This window comes from Clarias gariepinus, chromosome 27, assembly GCF_024256425.1.
Source record: "Clarias gariepinus isolate MV-2021 ecotype Netherlands chromosome 27, CGAR_prim_01v2, whole genome shotgun sequence".
NCBI lineage: Eukaryota > Metazoa > Chordata > Actinopteri > Siluriformes > Clariidae > Clarias > Clarias gariepinus.
Window position 1 is genome coordinate 16744301 of NC_071126.1, and position 19147 is coordinate 16763447.

At 36.2% G+C, this 19147-nt stretch overlaps 2 protein-coding genes across 5 annotated transcripts; one reads left to right on the plus strand and one right to left on the minus strand.

Annotated features, from left to right (window-relative positions):
- Window positions 1-191: 191 nt before the first annotated feature.
- esco2 (establishment of sister chromatid cohesion N-acetyltransferase 2) lies at window positions 192-10385 on the minus strand. Of its 4 annotated transcripts, XM_053489418.1 has the most exons (12): window positions 9148-9222; window positions 8649-8666; window positions 7876-7939; window positions 6277-7144; window positions 5307-5394; window positions 5182-5218; window positions 4347-4488; window positions 3898-4029; window positions 3230-3319; window positions 2952-3095; window positions 2574-2758; window positions 192-764 (listed from the first exon to the last, which is right to left on the minus strand). In XM_053489418.1, exons 3-12 carry the CDS (start codon window positions 7932-7934, stop codon window positions 632-634), a joined length of 1878 nt encoding a protein of 625 aa, XP_053345393.1. In that variant the 5' UTR covers window positions 7935-7939; window positions 8649-8666; window positions 9148-9222; the 3' UTR covers window positions 192-631. The 4 variants fall into 4 exon arrangements, with proteins under 4 accessions (XP_053345393.1, XP_053345394.1, XP_053345391.1 ...); XM_053489419.1 differs by lacking the exons at window positions 8649-8666; window positions 9148-9222 and adding an exon at window positions 10304-10385; XM_053489416.1 differs by lacking the exon at window positions 8649-8666 and having other exon boundaries at window positions 9148-9253.
- Window positions 10349-16380, plus strand: ccdc25 (coiled-coil domain containing 25). Its single transcript, XM_053489420.1, has 9 exons — window positions 10349-10488; window positions 11036-11083; window positions 11175-11214; window positions 11365-11416; window positions 11516-11591; window positions 13626-13729; window positions 13984-14186; window positions 14315-14360; window positions 15775-16380. Exons 1-9 carry the CDS (start codon window positions 10464-10466, stop codon window positions 15802-15804), a joined length of 624 nt encoding a protein of 207 aa, XP_053345395.1. The 5' UTR covers window positions 10349-10463; the 3' UTR covers window positions 15805-16380.
- Window positions 16381-19147: the final 2767 nt, after the last annotated feature.

The following is a 19147-nucleotide window of genomic DNA, read 5'->3' on the forward strand; positions in this document are numbered from 1 at the left end:
CCCAATTCCGGTCACTGGCTGACTGACTAGTGCATCTCTATTATAATTTTTAAAATGAAGTCAGTGTTGTGATACATGAATTGGCACACACACGTCATAACTAAATTAATTTTATCCCCATCTCTACTGTTGCACTCATTACGTAGTGTTTTATCACTTCCTATGAACAAACATTGGACCAAACACAAACATGCTTAGCAGCAACATTTATTTAAAATATTTACAAAAAAAAAAGACTGCAAATAAAACATTTTAGCGGAAGATTGTACTCAGACTATGAGGGGTCAGTTTGGACTGTTTAACTACTCCAAATCTGAAACATGAATTTGCCTGAGTAATGAACTTTTATTAAAGTTTGTTTTTTTTCAACCTAAATTTAAGAGTAAGGGAGAAAAACACTAAACTGAGACATGTTTCATTGTCTAAATTTTACTATGCTTTTGATATAAATTTATGAAACTGTACAGCTTCAATTGCTGAGGTTATAAAAAACAACACTTGTTTAATTAATGTTTCAACTGTTCCATTAATTGTGTATTGGTAAAAACATCCATTAACACTAAAGTAAACTGTTAAAAACATTAAACAGATAAGCAGCAGGTCATTTCTTCGTTTATAAACTATTAAACAGTTAGCCAATGAAGTTATAGACTAGGAATGAGGGCGTTCCACAGTACTTTGTTGCAAAGAGCTTGCCATCAGGAGTGGGGTCGGAGAAGGCAATTTCTTCTTTGGTTAGTGGACTTCCATACATGAATGATCCCCTGCAACAAGGCAGAAAAGTAAGAAAACACTGTTCACACACTAATGTACACATCCTTTAGCTCAGTCTATAGAGTATCTTGAGGGTTTATACTGTGGTGCAACAGTAGATTCTATTTCCTAGCTATGTTATCTAGAAAAAAATATCAAAGAATATTAATCTAATAAAAAAATAAGCTGCTAAGAAAATATAAAAGCTCACATGTAGATTAATAATAAGCATGAGGGGGGGAGAGAGACAAGTGTTCAAATCTCCAATAACGAAAGTGGACTCCATATTAACTTGCTCTCATGTTATACAGAACTTTCAGCGAACCAACACTTAGTTTATTACTATCTGATATCACTCAAATGAGGATGATGAGGGTTCCCTATTGAGTCAGGTAAAGCACCTTTAAGAACTTAAATTTAATGTCAACTAGCCAGCATGCTATATGGCATCTATTTCTTTAGCATCAGTTTCTACGGGTGGAAAATGTTGCAGCATATTTGGCCATACTGTGTAACTCTTTTACATGATCATTTTTAGAATTATTGTATAAAAGCAATATCACACTTACGTATATTTTAGTAAACTGTTTTTGTGTTATAGTACAAATATAAAATAGTGATGATTAGAATATATGCAGGTTTGTTCATGGTAACATATTTGCTAAATGAATAAAAATTTTATCAGATGCTTAAAGAATGACCTTGTGTCTGTTTTAAAAAGGGAAGTCTCTCCCTTGGTGAACAGTATTTGATCAGTCTGCTCAGAAAGGGGAAAAAAATGTCCCACATATTCACTTACGTATATGGTCATACTGACTGTTCATTTTTTAAGTGCAGCTGCACTTTCCCTTCTGTAATTGTGCTTAATTATAAGACACTTAACAGTTGTTTAAAGCCAGATAAACATATATTTTAATTACTTCACATAGACAATCGTTTAGTTGTTAATATGGAGGTTCCTGTACAGAGTTGTTTAACAAGCCTTCAAATTGTTTTTTGTACCCGAGCCTACAATAACGAAAGTGGAGTCCATATTTACTTAAACTTCTCTCCTGTTATACTGAACTTCCAGTCTTCCAACACACAGTCAATCCCTGCTATCTGATATCACACTAATAAGGAGGGGTTTCCTGTTAAGTCTAATTTCTCTCAGGGTTTCTTTCTATTCCCATCTTAGGGAGTTTTTTCATGTCATGGTCACCTGCAGCTTGCTCATCTGGGATAAACTGATCATTTTAATTAATAAACATTTTCTCAAATGTTTCATACTTATCTTTCTAATTTAAATTGAATTGAATGAAGCACCTCAGACTACACCTCAGTCAACACTAACAATCAGAAGTAAAGTTGTAACTTTACTGTTTTCTGGCATTGGAAGTCTTCAGGACAGAATAGTTTGCAGTAATGCAACCAGCTGCGGTTTTTATCTCTTCTTCAATAGAGCTGCTATAAAGCAAGTACTAATAATTATTGGAAAAATTACCTGCTAAAAAATTTCCTTTACTACATTGAATATAAATGTATAAGTACTGTACGTCATTCCTTATTGAAAAGAGCATGACAGTTTTTAAATTTGCAGACATGAGGAATAAATAACTTTGGAAAATCCTGTGATTACTGTTAATGTAAAATAAAAAACTAATTAAATAAAAAGAATAAACAAACTTTGGGACTGTAATGGCTAAATAGTGTAATAAGTTATTCTTTTGAAACAGCATAGCACAATGCTAGGATTCTTACATGTTACACACTGTGGCACATCCTGTATAGTACTTTACACATTCTTTAAGACGATGGTGTCATTAAGTGCGAATGTTTACCTGACTGTGTCTAGCAGACGTGTGGCGATGCCCTTTCTCCTCATCAGGCTGAACACCCAGATTCGGCTCACTCCACAGATGGCTTTCTCTGGCACGGTGGAGCAGCACCAGGCTCTGTGATGTTCCATGAAGTCCTCTTTGGTCATGTCCTTGAGCTTCTCCGGCTGTGCCAGCACTCTGAACGCCTGCAAGCCGAACAGCACTTTGATGATTAACTGAGAAAGTCTCAGAAAGCCTCTGTATAAATACACTTTGTTTCACTTTAATCATAAAGGATGTGCTCGGTTTGATTAATCTAAGCTCTTTTCGTAAGAGTACTTCTCCACTCCAATATTAACATTGACAGGAAATGAGCATTATTTACACACACAAACACACCTGTCTTATAGGCTCAGCCACCACGCAGCCTACTACCATCTTGTCACTGTTGATAAACAGGTAGGTTTTCGCAGCACTGGGACTGCTGAGGGTGACTTGCTGAAATCCCAGCTCACTATCAGCAATACGTCTCACGTCTTCTGCCTGAAACCAGACACCACAGAATACAGGTTCATTTTCACCTCACAGGGTCTTAAATGCACTCCTCTATAATTAAATAACACATATATCCATTCACTCACATTGCAAGTATCATAATGCAAAAAAAAAAACCACACCTTTTTAGTTGCGTACTTTGGGTCGTCTGGAAGAACAAGGATGATTTTGCCATCCCAGAATTCTGCCACAACTCTTTCCTTTTTCCAGCCCTTCATGGACCAACAAGAGGAAAACCAAAATTCAGCAAAAAAAATATACACTGCATTAGCATGTATCTGTACATTTAGTAAGTTTGATTTCACTTTATTTGTCAGGGATTTTTGTCTGGCATACTTTTCCAGGAATAAAGAGTGTGAGGCCTAAACACACCCTTACACTGACTTAAGTTCTGACCCATTTCCTCCTTAAGGTGATTTTAGTATGACTGATTTACCTATTTGCTTGTTCTTGGGAGGTAGGAGGAACACTAAGAACATGATGGAAACGGAAAGGACACAGGAAAACCATTTACCAAGAGTAACCAGAGCTCTGCATTGAACTGAGGATGCTGGAACTCTCAAACAACAATATTACCAATGTTATTCGCATATGTCCTCTGTGCGTTTAGCAGTAGTCTAGAAATAAAATTTTTCTTCTTATATATATATATATATATATATATATATATATATATATATATATATACAAATATAACAGCAGTGCTGAGAGTGTATCCTTCTTATTTGCTTAAAACATTAAATCATCTTCCAAATAAATTAGTCAGTGCAAAACATATACATTTCCTCACCACAAACTTGATCGTGTCAAGGAAGCGCTGATGGAACTGCGTGTGCTGGAAGTTGTCCTCTGGACTGTCTGCGCTGTACAGCATGCCACAGGAATTACACATCGTAGCACCAAACTGCTTCTGACCGGCATCCTGTAACACAGGAGGGGATCTTTCAGCTTACACAGCATAAATCTGATTTTTTTTTTTTTTTTTTTAATCCACGTAGTCACTTTAACCGGGCGGCACAGTGGTGTAGTGGTTAACATTGTTCCCAAATTGACTGTAGTGTGTGAATTAGTGTGTGAGTCTATGTGTGCACCCTGCGATGGATTGGCACCCTGTTCAGAGTATACCCTGCCTCGTGCCCGAAGCCTCCTGGGATAGGCTCCAGGCTCCCCGCGACCCTGAATACAGGATAAAGCGGTATAGAAGATGAGTGAGTGAGCGAGTAAGTCACTTTGACTCACAATGACAAGCTGATCATCATCATTTTGCTTCTTCAGCTCCTTCTTTCTTCTGGCGCTCCTCTCTTTAACCATGAGAGACGGCGTGCCTGCAGACGGGGTACTGCAGTTCAGAGGGGACGACAGAGCACGCTTCTTTTGAGGCCTACAGAAGAAAACAATTATCATTAACATGAATCATAATGAATAAATCAGAATCAGGACTGTGTATAGCATATCTATCAATATATTAGTGCAATGTGTAATGACCAGAATGAGTAGTACATATTTTATCATGAATATTCATGTGTTCTAATTTTGGCTTTGTTTACCACGGTTACACTTGAGGTCTTACTATTTCATTTCCTTGTTCAAAATGCATCATTATAATAAAACTCTATTTGAGCTAAAACTACACAGTAAAAATTTTTTCCACATGTTTCAGTTGGCAATGGTGCACTGCCACTGAAACAGCTTGTTTCTAAGAACCTGATCAGCTGCAAATTGTATTTGCTCATAATTAAGGTTGGTTCAATATGAGTTGCGCTCTCTAATATTTGAATGGAGACGCACGCACTTTGACTTTCTATATTATATACTAGATGTGCCTGCATGGAATTTAATTGCACACTTAGGCACGTTAAAAAAGAAATGTACAGCACCATCTGTTAAATTTTGGAACAAACAAAACTTTTTACAGGTTACCATGAAGTGAATGAACGTGTAAGACCTCGTTCATTAAGAATTTTTGTCTGTCTAATCTCCCCACCCCACACACAATTATATTCTCGCAAATATCTTCAATGTAAAGACAAGTCAACTTTACAGTTTTATTACATGTATAGATATTATTACTTACCTCCTTGAGCCAAAGATTGGGTACACAGCTGAAGTGTCTGAGAAGTCAAAACACAGCATTGTATCATTTCATGTAAAATTTAATTACTGTTTGTTTTAGCCATTTGTTTTGTTTTTGGAACTTACCATTATCTAAACAGCTGCTGTTATTTGGGGCACTGATTTCACTGATGTCCAGCACCGTCTCTGAATCAGGATTGGCAGGTGTGATGGCCTTAAAAAAAGAAAGGGAAAAAAAAGGGTTTTGCAAATATTTAAAAGATAAAAATACAAATACAAAACAGCAAGAATGTTGGGTTTTGTTGGGTTTCTGCATTTAAGCCAAGATGTTAATAAACTAAAGAATTAACAAAGCATCTGGGTGGTACTGTGTACAATTTGTTTAGTAATATGAGGATGAGTCAAAAACTATCCGCACTCTGGCTGTAGAATTTATTTGAATTCACTTAGAAAAATGATGCATACCTTTTTTTTTAAATCTGCTTGCTTTTTAATACACTTTGTCTATCTGTCAACAAGGTTTCGTATTTCCTCATTAAAAACGTTTTAGGTTAAGCTGCAAACCACAATTCACTGCTATCTTCATTCATCAGAAGCAAATCTTTATCTTTCAGGGGACCAATCAGGTGAAAGTCTGATGGAGCAAGATGAGGAATATAGGGAGATCCACAAATGTTATCGATACCTATCCATTCTTGCACACCTAGTCAATACCCTCAGACAGTAAAAACTAATCACTGCGTGCTGCATTTTCATGCAAATCACAAGTGGTACTTTTACTTGTACTGCAAAAGTTTTACAGTGACTGGGGAGACAGTAGCTTTGAACGGAAAGCGCTGATAAAACAGTACAGTCAATATTTTGTATAACTGAATTGCACATAATTTTTGACTTACCCTCATAGTTTCATAAAATAAACAATTAATCCATATCAAATTTAAGCCGTGGCACTTTTTACCTGACATGTGGAAAAACAGTTAGACTAGACTCTCTCACAGCTCCAATAAAAAAACTAACAAACAAACAACCAAACTTTTCTTTCTTAAAACGTACTCGAACATCACAATGACAAACAGGACACTGACAGGAGACTTACCTGGTGATCCGTATTCGAGACCAAGAATTTGATTGGTGAATGAGGTGTCCTTGCAACCGCCATATTAACCTCAGTGGTCTTAGGGAGACTCAAGGTCTGAAAACGTGGTGTTTGTTCTGTGCCCTCAGAAATACCGCAGTCCCTGGGTTTAGATGGCAGCTGAGGATTAGGTTTAGGTTTGTGAATAAAAACAGCCTGGCGCACCGGAGAGCGCTCCCTCTCTGCTGGAGCTGTGCCCTTCTCCACTGCTGGTTTCTGAGGGATGGCTTGTTTGGGCTTCGGTTTCAGAGCGTGTGGCTTGTACATGGAAGCTGGCTTTTTTCCGGTGCCGAAGAACGCAGCACCGACGACGATCCTGGGTTTGTTTTTGGATTTTAAACTACTGAATGTGATAGAAGTCTGCTTCTTCACTTCCACACTGTCTGTAAAGGAATCTGCTTGCATGCAGTTGGGTTTAGGAGCAAAGTAGCCCTTTAGGTTGGATTTCTGCACTTTCGCTTTCTCCTTCTTTTTCAGCTTTTTGGGTTTGTTGTTTCCTGCTGAAGACACGGGAGCGCTCGGCTGATCTTGGTTTGATGGAGGCGACTTAGTTTCCTTGAGCACCTTTCTTTCGAGCGGGGTGAGGTAAAGGGGTTTCTGTTTGCTGTAAAACGAGCCTGCTCCCAAGGTGGCTTTGACAGGAGACGCTCTTTTGGGAGGAGACTCCAGTGTGGAGGTGCGCCGCTTCTTCCTAGGTGTACCGGGAGAGCGCGATGGAGAGCGCATCCTTTCAGGGGAGTTCAGAAGAGACGGGCAGTTCTCCTTCAGCCGAGCGGATGTTCTCTTTGGGCAAGTCTCCTGTCTCAAGGCTTTCTTCTTTGCTGGATTACTGTGTGGAACATTACACAGCTTTAGTGGAATCAATTATAGAAAAATAAAGAATTTTGCTCCTTCGATGATATCTTTATATTTTATACATTAGAGGACCCAAAACCAGTTTCCAGTTTTCCCCTTTTTATTACGAATGTTAGAGTTGTTTTAAGACAAAACAAAACAGGGAGTGTATTTGGCTGATGTCCAAAAAAGTTTACAATTTAGTTTAAACAAGGTGTAAGATAAATTTATTTCTTTGTATTAACAAGTTAGGCAGAGAGTTCTGTTGTACAGAAAAACAGGCCGACATGTACATGGACAACCTAAAATAGAATTATCACTGATTACATTAAAGCTGATCAGATTATTTTTAGCTTAAACCTTTTACTATTTCCACAAACTGTTTAACTGTCAACAATGGGTACATGTTAGTCTAGTTTAAAATAAGATACCATCAAGCTAATTGCTCAGTGTAGACAAACACTTGCACCAATATATATTAGTTAGAAAACCTAACCTACTTCTACAAACTATTTCTAAAACTCTATTTCCTATCAACGAGGGGTACTTACACTAGCATTTATTATAACACAAGTTACATGGCCTATGCATTTTCTCAACCACTGTATCACATTTAAGGGGCAGTGTAGCTTACACCAATTTTGCTGAATGTGTTCACATTTATTCTTGACTTTTCATACACCATGTACTATATCATTATTTGTGAGGGAGAAATAGAGCACTTACTTTTCAGTGTTTGGAGAACACTGTTTTCTCTTCTTGGATGCACTAGTTGACATTTTCATGTTGCCTGAAACAAAACAAAAAAAATTGACACTTTGGCCTAGCACCTAGAGGTAGAACAATAGGGGGCCAATATTCCAGACTGCTTGTCTGCTTACAAATTTAAGTTTTTGTAGAAGAAACATCCATACACAACAAATGAAGAAAGGTTGTGGTTTCTCAGCAAGACTTTTTCTTGTTTATTTACCTAACAGAACACCTCATCCTGCTTTTTCTGAGTTTACAAATCTGTGCAAAAATACTTAAGAATTTTTTTTTATTTAATACAGATTGAGTCTCTTTATTTTTATGTTGCATTATTAATTGATCAAAAATAGTTTTTAAACATTAGTTTAGTAGAGAAGTAAATAGATAAATTAATGTTACAGGAAAATGTTTTTATGGCAGTAATGGAAGCAATATATTTTAGCAATATTAAGTCCTGTTGTGCTGGAAATCATGAGTGCTAAACACATCACAGCCAAGCTGACATCTAGTACAACAGCACAACCTTGAGTGTGATATTGCTTTTATACAACAGTTACACACACACCATTTATTACCAAAAAATTATGATTTATTTGTAACCTGGAAGTTACTAAATAAATACAATACTGACACACACAAGTGGATGCACATCATTATGGTTTCTTATAAGAATTTTTTCCCAAGATGGCTCTATCCAAATGTGCATGTATATACAGACAGATAAATAGACAGACAAAAAAGTTTCTTACCAGCTCAGTGACCTGAAGCTTATGTGAAGAGAGAAAGTTGATTTATAACTTGTCTGATATGTATTTAGGTCATGCAAGATGTTACAGAAAATTCTAGAATGTTCTAGAACACTAGGTTATTAAAGAAAAGAAAGGCGCTAATTACTGTAAAGCAGCTAGTTCGCTTTAAGCTAGCTCTTATTCGACTCCAAACCACAACACAAATCTGACCGCGTTTTCTGTTCAGCGACTGACTTAGCAATTAATCTCAGTAAAAACTTAGTAGTAAACGATAGCTGTATAATGATTAAAGATGGAATAATATATTTTATCTCTGTACACATCCGCTGCAGAAGATATTTTTACTCTGAGGTAAAATATTCAGCTGTAACTGTAACAGCTCGCGACGCCGCCAACATTAGTCGCGCGCGCGAATAACAACACCAGTCGTGTTAATATCCTACTAACACCAAGTGATTTAAATGTGAAGGAATAGACAAACTCTTAATAAAACACTTACTGAATGATAGCTTCAGTTTAACTGATTTAAATTTTTTAAAGAAAACAAAACTGTCAGTCTTCCTGCTGCCTCCTTCTTCGCGCGCGCTGACAAGTCTGGCTTTTGAACCGCGCGCCAAACTCGTTTTTTTTTTTCTTTTTTGCGCGAGTCCGTGCTATGCAAAACAACTTCCGGGAAGAAGTTATTTCAGAATAAATGTCCTATAAGAGTGACTGTAAAATTATTAAATTAAATCAAATAAAGAAAAATAACACAAGTGTACCCTAACAAAGGAAACTTCTAAATTAAAAGTAGACACATTAAAATAACCCACATTAAATCAAATTAAGGATGTATTAAGGGAGTGCCTGTTACTAGAAAGTGCGGTAGCTGGGAAACCAACACATTTTAAGAACATTTTAAGAAATAAAAACTTTTATTATTATTATTATTATTATTATTGTTATTATTATTAGTGCCCAAGCACTATGACAACAGGCATGTTGAAGTATGTGAAGTATGCGAAGAGCCATATTGTTCTCCTACAAATTTTTTTTTTCAGCATTTCCAGCATTCTTAAAAAGTCATGAAAATCAGCAAACTGGTTGGAATTTGCTGCCATTAGGACTCAGAGTGGCTGGGCCCTTCACAGGAGATTTTGCAAAATTGATGCAAAATTGTGAGATTTTTTTATATATATCTCAAACGATTCAGCTAAGGGGAATACCTTAAAATTGTGCCAGAAAATGACTAATAACTTAAGTCATCATCACTTTGAGTGACATCATAATGTGACGTTTTTCTTTTATCATTTAGAGCTTATTAGAGGTCTTAACATATTCAAAAAGCACACAAGTTTTGTGGTGCGACCCAAGCAGTGATGCGGAGGTGCTTGGGCCCAATCATATTTGCTTTGCAACTATAATAATAATAATTATTATTATTATTATTATTATTATTATTATAGACGATTACACGTTTTAAGTTCTTATGGTATTGAGACTTTTGTTCTGCCCTTTATTACTTTCAACCATTTTATTCATTTGTCATGCAGCTCATTAGCAAATTAAAACCTAAATGAAAATGTACGTGTCAGAAGTACATCTGAAGATATTTTGACTTTAATGACTTTTAACGTTCTAAACGTTAAATAACAAGTGAGAAAAATAAAACGCACCGGAAATGACCTTTCCATATAGCGGCAGATGTTTGATTTACTTCCGGTGTCAGCTTTGTCAGTGCTCGTAGCATGCTAGTTGTCAGGTGATGTTGAACGCTTGCGATTCCTGTTTTTTTTTTTTTCACATCTGCCTCGTCTTTAAACTGAGCGTGGAATCATGGTCTTCTACTTTACCAGCGCCGGTGAGTGCAGCTTTACATCTGAACAGAAGAAATGGCAGAATCTGTTTAGCGATATAAACTATTACAACTATTACTATTATATTTATCTGCTTGTTCGGACAATTCCCGCCTCCTGTGCTATTATTAGTTAATTGTGGTTGGTCCTGTTTTGCGATTGGCTAATGAAACTGTTCGGTTGGCGCGCAGTTCTGAGATGTGAAATGATAACCATTCAGAATCCAGGAGGCAGGATCTGTGAGGTTATGGATAGGGAAAGACACAAATGTAAAGTAAATAGATACTCTGAAACACAAACCCTTTATAAAGGTTATATATTGTGTGTCTAATGATAGATATGTATTGTTTAAGTTCATTTTAGTCTAAATAAGCATCCCTGATTATATAGTAAATTGTAAATAAAACGCTGTGCTGCCTGTTGTGGTTGATTATTTTCCTATAACTGCATGCCCTGTAGTGTTTTATTCCTCTTCTACCACAGTGATCTATCTCAGGAAACCGGCTTTAATGGCTTATGCTGAACAGGCTTTTTTTTTTTTTATCTTTGCAGTTGTGTCCCCACCCTGTACCATCTACATGGGCAAAGACAAATATGAAAGTAAAGCTCATTCTTATATATACTCAGTTTGTTTTTTGTTTTCATTTCTCATGGTTGTACTTTAGTAACAAGCATTTTCTTTACCCACCAGATGAAGATCTTATAAAATACGGCTGGCCTGAGGACATTTGGTAAGGACAACGTGTGTTGTTCTTCTGTGTATGTTTTCATGAATTTTGCAAATACTTGTGGAGTTGACCCTAAATGGAGCTGTAGTCTGCCCTTATATTCTAATTACAGTCAGTGGTGACATGGTGTAAACAGCGACTTTTGTCTTTCAGGTTTCACGTGGATAAACTCTCGTCTGCACACGTGTACCTAAGAATGCCCAAAGTAAAATGTTTATTTTTATACCGTTTTACTTATACTTAATCCTCGGTGTGTTTCGTAATCATAGCAGTTTAATCAAATTGTTTTCTTTTTGCATAAAAGGGAAAGACAATAGAGGACATACCCAAAGAAGTCCTAATCGACTGCGCACAGCTCGTCAAGAACAATAGCATTCAAGGTAAAGTGTACTTTAATGTTTTTTAGACTGAATAAATCATGAGTCATATTAATGATTAGATAAGTGGTACTGAATTAGTATTTAATAAAGTCTGGTCAATAAAATTCTCTTCGAGCAGAGGTCTGAATTTCATGTTTGTGTTAGGATTGAGATCTCTTAAATGCAGTTATTGTGAGTCTATACTGTATACACACACACACACTATATATATATATATATATATATATATATATATATATATATATATATATACACACACACACACACTACCGTTCAAAAGTTTGGGGTCACTTGCAAATTTCTTTGTTTTTGTTTAGTGATTTATTTTCTACATTTTACAACAATACTGGGAAAACTATAAAATAACACATATGGAATTAGGTAATCATGTAACAACAACAAAAACAACAGTTAGTTGTTATTTTATGACACAGAGGTCAGCCATTTTGTAATAGTTCTTGCAAGAACAGTATTGTCAAGTGCATTTGCAAAATCCGTCAAGCACCATAATGAAACTGGCTCTCATGAAGGCCGTCCCAGGAGGGCGAGACCAAAACCTACCTCTGCCGCAGACCAGAAGTTCATTTAGAGTAATCAGCCTGAAAAATGACCAATTAACAGCACCTCAGGTTAGAGGCGTTATGAAGTCTTTACAGAGCAGAAGTAGCAGAAACATCTCAATATCAACTGTTCAAAGGAGATTAATGCATTTTTTGGGCGCCTTCAGCATTCCTTTACAATGTAGAAAGAAATAAAAATCAGGAACGATCATGGAGTTAGAAAGTGACCCCAAAATTTTGAACGGTTGTGTGTGTGTGTATAAAGATATAAAGCAATCAAAAATTCCTATAGCATTTCAATAATATTTATTGGCAGTTTTCAGTAATTTCTTAAACATATGGACAATTTGAACTTAGTCTAGTTTAAAATAAACTGGTCTAGTATGTTATTATTGTATGGGAATACAGACAACAATCTTCAGTAAATCTTTATTTTCAGTGCTGCTGGGCTGTAAATGAATTTTGCTTGCTCTATCATACTGGCCCTAAATGTTTTACATGCGCTAATTTTGGACTACTACAGATATGTCTGATCTTATGACCAGTGTTTTATCGCATATTGGCGTTTCACACTATTGCTTTTTATTATCGCAATGGTTTCAAAACATGCGAGACAAACTGGTTTTAACTTCCCCCAGGAATAATAGACATATGTTAATCTGTCCATTCGTCTTTGAATGTTAATTTTTCATAGTTTACTAAAGTTTTTTTTGGCTGCTCTGTTGTGCCTTTATTTCGCTTTCTTCCAAACACGTTAAACTATCATGTCAATTGGCTCTAATGAGTGACATGTATAGTTACGCCCACCTCGAGGGAAAAAGCACTAGAGTAATGGTAATAATAATATTAATTATTTTCATTTATCAGCAAAGCATCAGGGCTACCCTAGGCAGCAACAAAAACAATCAAGCCTTTATAATAACTGTGATGAGTCTTTCACATCGTTGTGGAGGAATTTTGGCCCAATTAAATTTGGGGCAATTTATTTTTTACATTTTTTTTTTCTTTTTCTTTTTCTTTTTGATTAAAATGAAACAACTGAGTTGTACAATATTTCACGTTAATTTTGTATTTTTATTTGAAAAATATCAAGTCCTTATCAAGTTTAAAGCTAAAACTAAAGGTTCACTTTTTTGTGTATGCAGACTGATACAGTTCAGGAGCTCTCATCGGATAGAAGTGTATTTTTTCAAACTAACCGGATTTCTATGAATACCACATTTTTTCATGGTTTATTTATTACAATTAAGTTAGTTCATATGCAGCTTGATTTTTTTTTTATTGAGAAATTGTCAAAGTTGTCCAGATTTACTGAATATAAGGATATTGCTCAAGGACTCAGCATTGACTTATTTAAGTAATTTATTTAAGTAATATTTATGGTGTTCATGTAATTCACAATGTCACTAGATCAGATTCCACCTATTTTTGTGTGTTGCTTTGATTTAACATGTGATTGCTTTGTCACTGACAGGCTGCAAAATGAACAATATCAACGTTGTTTACACGCCATGGGGAAACCTGAAGAAAACCGGAGACATGGATGTGGGTCAGATTGGCTTTCATCGCCAGAAAGAGGTACAAGAAACATGATGGAAAAGTGAACACTCACCTGAAATGTAGCTATACATATCACTCTGTGATATTCTGAGTTCTGCACTGAAATTGTAAAAAAAAAAAAAAAATCCAGAAGGAATGTCTTTCGGTAAATATCTTCCACAATCCCTATCCGGTTCTTCAGGGATGTCTCTCATCACTTTACCTGTGCTGTTTAGAATTGATCCAGGAAGCATAAGCATAATTATTTACAAGGAGTATTCTGTCATTAACAGGTCAAAACAGTGGCTGTAGAAAAGAAAATCAACGAAATCATCAACCGGTTAGAGAAGACAAAGGAGGAGAAATACCCCGATCTCGCAGCGGAGAAAGAGTCCAGAGAACGAGAGGATCGAAACGAGAAAAAGGTCCAGATTCAGGAGATGAAGAAAAGGGAAAAGGAAGACATGAAGAGGAAAAAGGAGCAGGAAGAGTTGAGGTATCATGATGATCAAATTGTCAATAAATCCTGGACCTCGCGTATAAGCTTATCTTATATACTTCTCAGAATTTATTAAGAATAAGTTCCATTGTAATGCTAAAGCTTAAACCTGTTTCTTTTTACAGAAATTACTCATCACTTATGAAAAGCGAAAACATGACCACAAACGAGGTAGGACCATTTATTTTCTCTCCTACTAGTGTGCTTATTGTTAATCTTAGTCATCCTCACTTAAGTGTGTTCACTTGGCCTGGTGAAAATATTCAATACTGTTCAAAAATTTTCAAAACATGCCAAAGTTTTCTGCGTTTCATAATGTAGCAGCAACTTTTTCAACGAGAACACTAACTGACTACACTGTAATGGGAAAATAATGAACACTTACACTGGAGACTCCTTCCAAAAATGAATATCTCTAAATAAACCTCAAATCCTCTTAATAAACACCTCTTCATTTACAATTTGTGTGTAAAATTCCTACCATACAAGTCAATGCACTGGTTGTTGCTATAGGAACAATAAACTTGTGAGATAGTAAATGAATCAACATCCTTTTGACAAATTATTTAACAGTGTTTTGGTAGAAAATTTATTAAATTAGCAGATAAAGGAACCTGTCACCTAAATGCCTTTCTATTGGATAACACTTATGTGCTATAATATGTATATCTAATGCATATTATTTATTAGATATACATATATTTACATTGCATGGCCAAAAATAAAAGTCGCACACTCTATTCCAACCAATTGATGATTTGGATTTTTCGTAATAAGAATTCTTTCTGTTGCTTCTATCTTTATGCTCCCTAGCAAACTAAAGCCTTTATATTTCATTGTAATAGTTTCAGATGTCCTCATTTGTTTTCTTTGATTGGTGCAGGCCAGTAGTTTGACCATTTTGAAATGTGTAGGGCTGCGACTAACGATTATTTTAATAATTGATTAATCTGTCGATTAATTCCTACACACAAACATGTTGCTCCTTGAGCTGTTATAATAATAATAATAATAATAATAAAATAAAATAAAAATGGACTAACACAAAAAACATAGACATGTATGCTTTACATATGCCAAATACAGTAGATACAGTGGAACCTTGGATTACGAGCATAATTTGTTACGGAAGCGGCTCGTATTCCAAAACACTTGAAAACCAAATTTTATTTTTAAAAACACACTAACGGGAATCACTGCTGTAAAGTAAATAAAATTAACCTGCACTTTACCTTTGAAAAGAATCGCAATATACTTTTAGTAATCGATTTTTATCGATTTTATCGATTCGTTGTTGCAGCCCTAGAAATAGGAATTTTTTTGGGCCTGGTACTGTCTACCTATAAGGTACAAGGTGACAATTCTCCTACAAGGAAAATGAAAAGCATTTTATAGATTTATTGCAGTCATTTAATCATTCTTTCTATATATTATATTTGTGTTGTTGGTACTCTATTAAATGCAGGGTTAATAATTTTATTTAATTTTAGGAATACTGAGAAAACTGTAGTGAGTTACCTTGGCGTAACATGATGCCCAATCTGTATTTCTAATGTCTATCCTTCAATGTCTATTTGTTTTACAGGATGGTAACGATTCTGACGATTTTATGTAACTGGAAAAAAAAGGTTTTCAGGAGCAGACTTGACATCTTAAACCATGCACACGCTTAGAGGGACACCATAGCATGCCATGAAATGGAGGAATTTGCTTGCTGTGCATCATAAACACTACCTGTGCCAATAAACCATTTTGCCTGGATCGTGTTGGAGCTAAATTAACAATGGCTTCTTAAACACCAAACAAGAAAAAGCAACATTTTCCATGGCAAGGCTGTTTACTCTATGAACAAGGATTGTTCTTTTCTGGCTATCTTTGTTGATTTTTCTACAGGGAAAATGATGGTTGTAATTTGGGGAAGAGGGATGGAATGGCATGGTTTTATTCGAATTTTACTGATTTTGCAGCAGTGACTCATCAGGGCTAGGATGTTGGTCTATCATGGATTGTGTAGTTTGATATGTTTCTGGCTCAATTCCTTTCCTGAGACATTATGATAGCCAGATCTTGGTATACACATTGACTTTCGCAATGCATGACAGTATATATGTTAGCCCTGGTTCATTTTCTTGTTTGTTTTTCTGACGGATGCAAAACAATAAATCTTATAATACATGTTTCTTTTTTCACAGTTGATTCGATGGATTATATGACAGACACTAACCAAAATCAGTCATTTCAGAATTATGTGCAGATTATTTGGAAAGTACTCACATATTTAATTATACACATTTTAAAATATCACATTTAAATTATTACATGAGAGTGACTGCTGTTGTGATGAATATCTGCATGGCTCTGTTGAGGTTGTAGGCATAAATACAACCGGTCCACTAACGCCATTTATCAACAGATTATGATTTGTTTATTTAACCAGTTATTTTGGTCTTTCAACAAATTGGTTCCTGCGACTGGAGGAACTTAACTGGCCGAACTGGTGTCTGAGAGTTAGCGTAATTAACAGGATGAAAGCAGTTTCCACTTTTTGTGCTTTAGAATATCAGCTATGTTAACTCTATGGAAATGGAAAGCTTGTTTGCTAGGGTGCTAAATCACTTGTTCAACACACCAAATAGTGCACTTGAGGGGTTGCAGAGGGATTTGGGATTCAGCCTTGTGTTATACCCTTATCTCACTTACACTAACATTGCATTTTTTTGCCGGTCCTCGTGGAAGCTTCGAGAAAAGTCGTGCGATCACTCGCGGTGCCTCACGGTGCCTTACACTGCATCTCACCGCGAGTCAACCTGCATAGGTGAAAGAGAGGTATCAGAAGCTAGTTAGCTTCGTAGCCAGCCTTAGGTGTAAGTAAAACAACACGCAGGCAAATGGGAAATGGGTATCAGTCATCCCCAACCATCCCCAATGTCATCTATGTTACTGTTACACAAAAAGAGTTTTATTTTATAGTACATTTGACAATTAGAAATTAATGAAGGGCACTGGACAAGTGCAAAAGTTATGTCAGGTGTCTCTTCATTTGTTTAGGAATATCACCATGTATTTAGCAATTTTATGCGAAACTTTTAGGTCTCTCATTGGCGTTACTCATTAAGTGTGCCGGCGCACACTTAGTACTCTCCTCCCCTAGAAATCATTGCGCAATCAGTTTATTATATCCCTAAAACTTGTCCCGCAGTTTCGAGACGACCCACACGTATGTTACACCATCCCGTGCGGCTCGCTGACTGTGATGCAACGGAAGGCGCCACCACGCACTGAATAGTAGCCACACTCATTAGAACTGACCCGGCCGTCGCAGAGGCACACTTAAAATTTCTCCAGAAATGTTCGCTCTCTAGTTTTATAATTATAATTGTGAAAAAAAAGACTGACTACTTCTAATAATTAATTTTTTACATAATTGAAAACCATGTGGTCTTACGCAAGGTAACCATTTTGCAAATAGTTATAATTTTCTTTTAATTGTCATTGTTCTTACAGTCATTTGTGTTTGCAGGAAGTGAACTAACATCAAGTTTAACATTCTGTTATGGCTATTACTATAGGACTACTATTGGTAGGTCACAGGTTCAAACCCCACCACCACCACCACCAAGTTGCCACGATTGGGCAAGGCTATTCACCCTCAACTGCTCAGATGGATAATGAAATAAAATTGTAAGTTGCGCCGTATAAAGGGCATGTAAAGAATGTTCAAGGTGTGAAGAAAGAAATATATTTCAGGAGCTTTTTATGACCCAAATTTCACCTGTTCAATAGAATGACCTGTGTGAAGTTTGCTTCTTTCTAGTGCAAACGCCATCATAGTTGTGGGTTGGGGTGACATTTCAATTGGTACAGTTACTTTTGAAACTTAGTACTTAGTACTTTTGAGTATAGAAAAAGCAATTATACAATATACTGAGCATATTTACCAAATGTAGTAAAATGTACAAAATATTTTTTGTGGCTTTGTCGTCCAATCAGAAAGGAGCATGTTCCTTTGTGACAACCAATCAGATCTTTGGTCACGTTAAAGCTGGGGTCAAAACGAAAGTGAAAGTTAAACAAGACAAGTTTGGGAGGCTGCAGTACGAGAGCCCTGCAGGCGTGTTTAATCCCGTAGCTTTATTCCTCATGGCGGTGACGGAGAATACAGTTCTGAGACGCTTTTTTTTCAAGCCCGTATTAAGGATCAGTGTTTATTTTGAATATCACGATAGTATCCAGCAAGTCCGTGCTGAAGTTATTGGACGCGTGTGTAGATTACTGAATGTTATCAGTGTGAGTAACGAGGAAGAGTGTGACGTTAAAGTGGTCTTCTGTCCGATCGTGTCACGCGCAGGAACCGATATTGAATTGACTCTCTCGCGCCTTGCACGTGAGTCTGATTTGCACTAACAACGGTCAAACAATTGGTCGAAACTCGCGCTTTCAATGTTATACGTTTTATACATTGGAGGACCCGAAACAAGTCGCAGAAAAATTTCTGTCTGTATGTCCGTCTGTCCAGGCAGATTTTATTACAGCATCACTCAAAACTGGTTAGACATAATTAAATAAACAATTGCCAGTCCTTCGGTATTTGCCTGAAGTTAAACGTGCGCTAGTCATGCTATCACATCATACTGCGCATATGCGTCAAACTGTGGGCGTGTCCGCTGGACAGAATTTAATGAAACCTTCACAGTACTTAATTATGGATGGGAATCACCAGTCACCTTCCGATACAATATTATTAAAATTCTCGGGTGCCGATTTTTTTTATTTAAATTGCGATTCTATAAGTATCGCGATTTTTTAAATATACTTATTCAATATTACATTTTCACCTAATTTTTTTTAAATTATAAACCTTTGAAAAAGTTTAATAGTTAATTAAATGTAGTTTATTCCTTAAAAGACAAGGGCACCATTTAAACTAGTAAAAACTACCCTTAAATACAAGAGTTTAA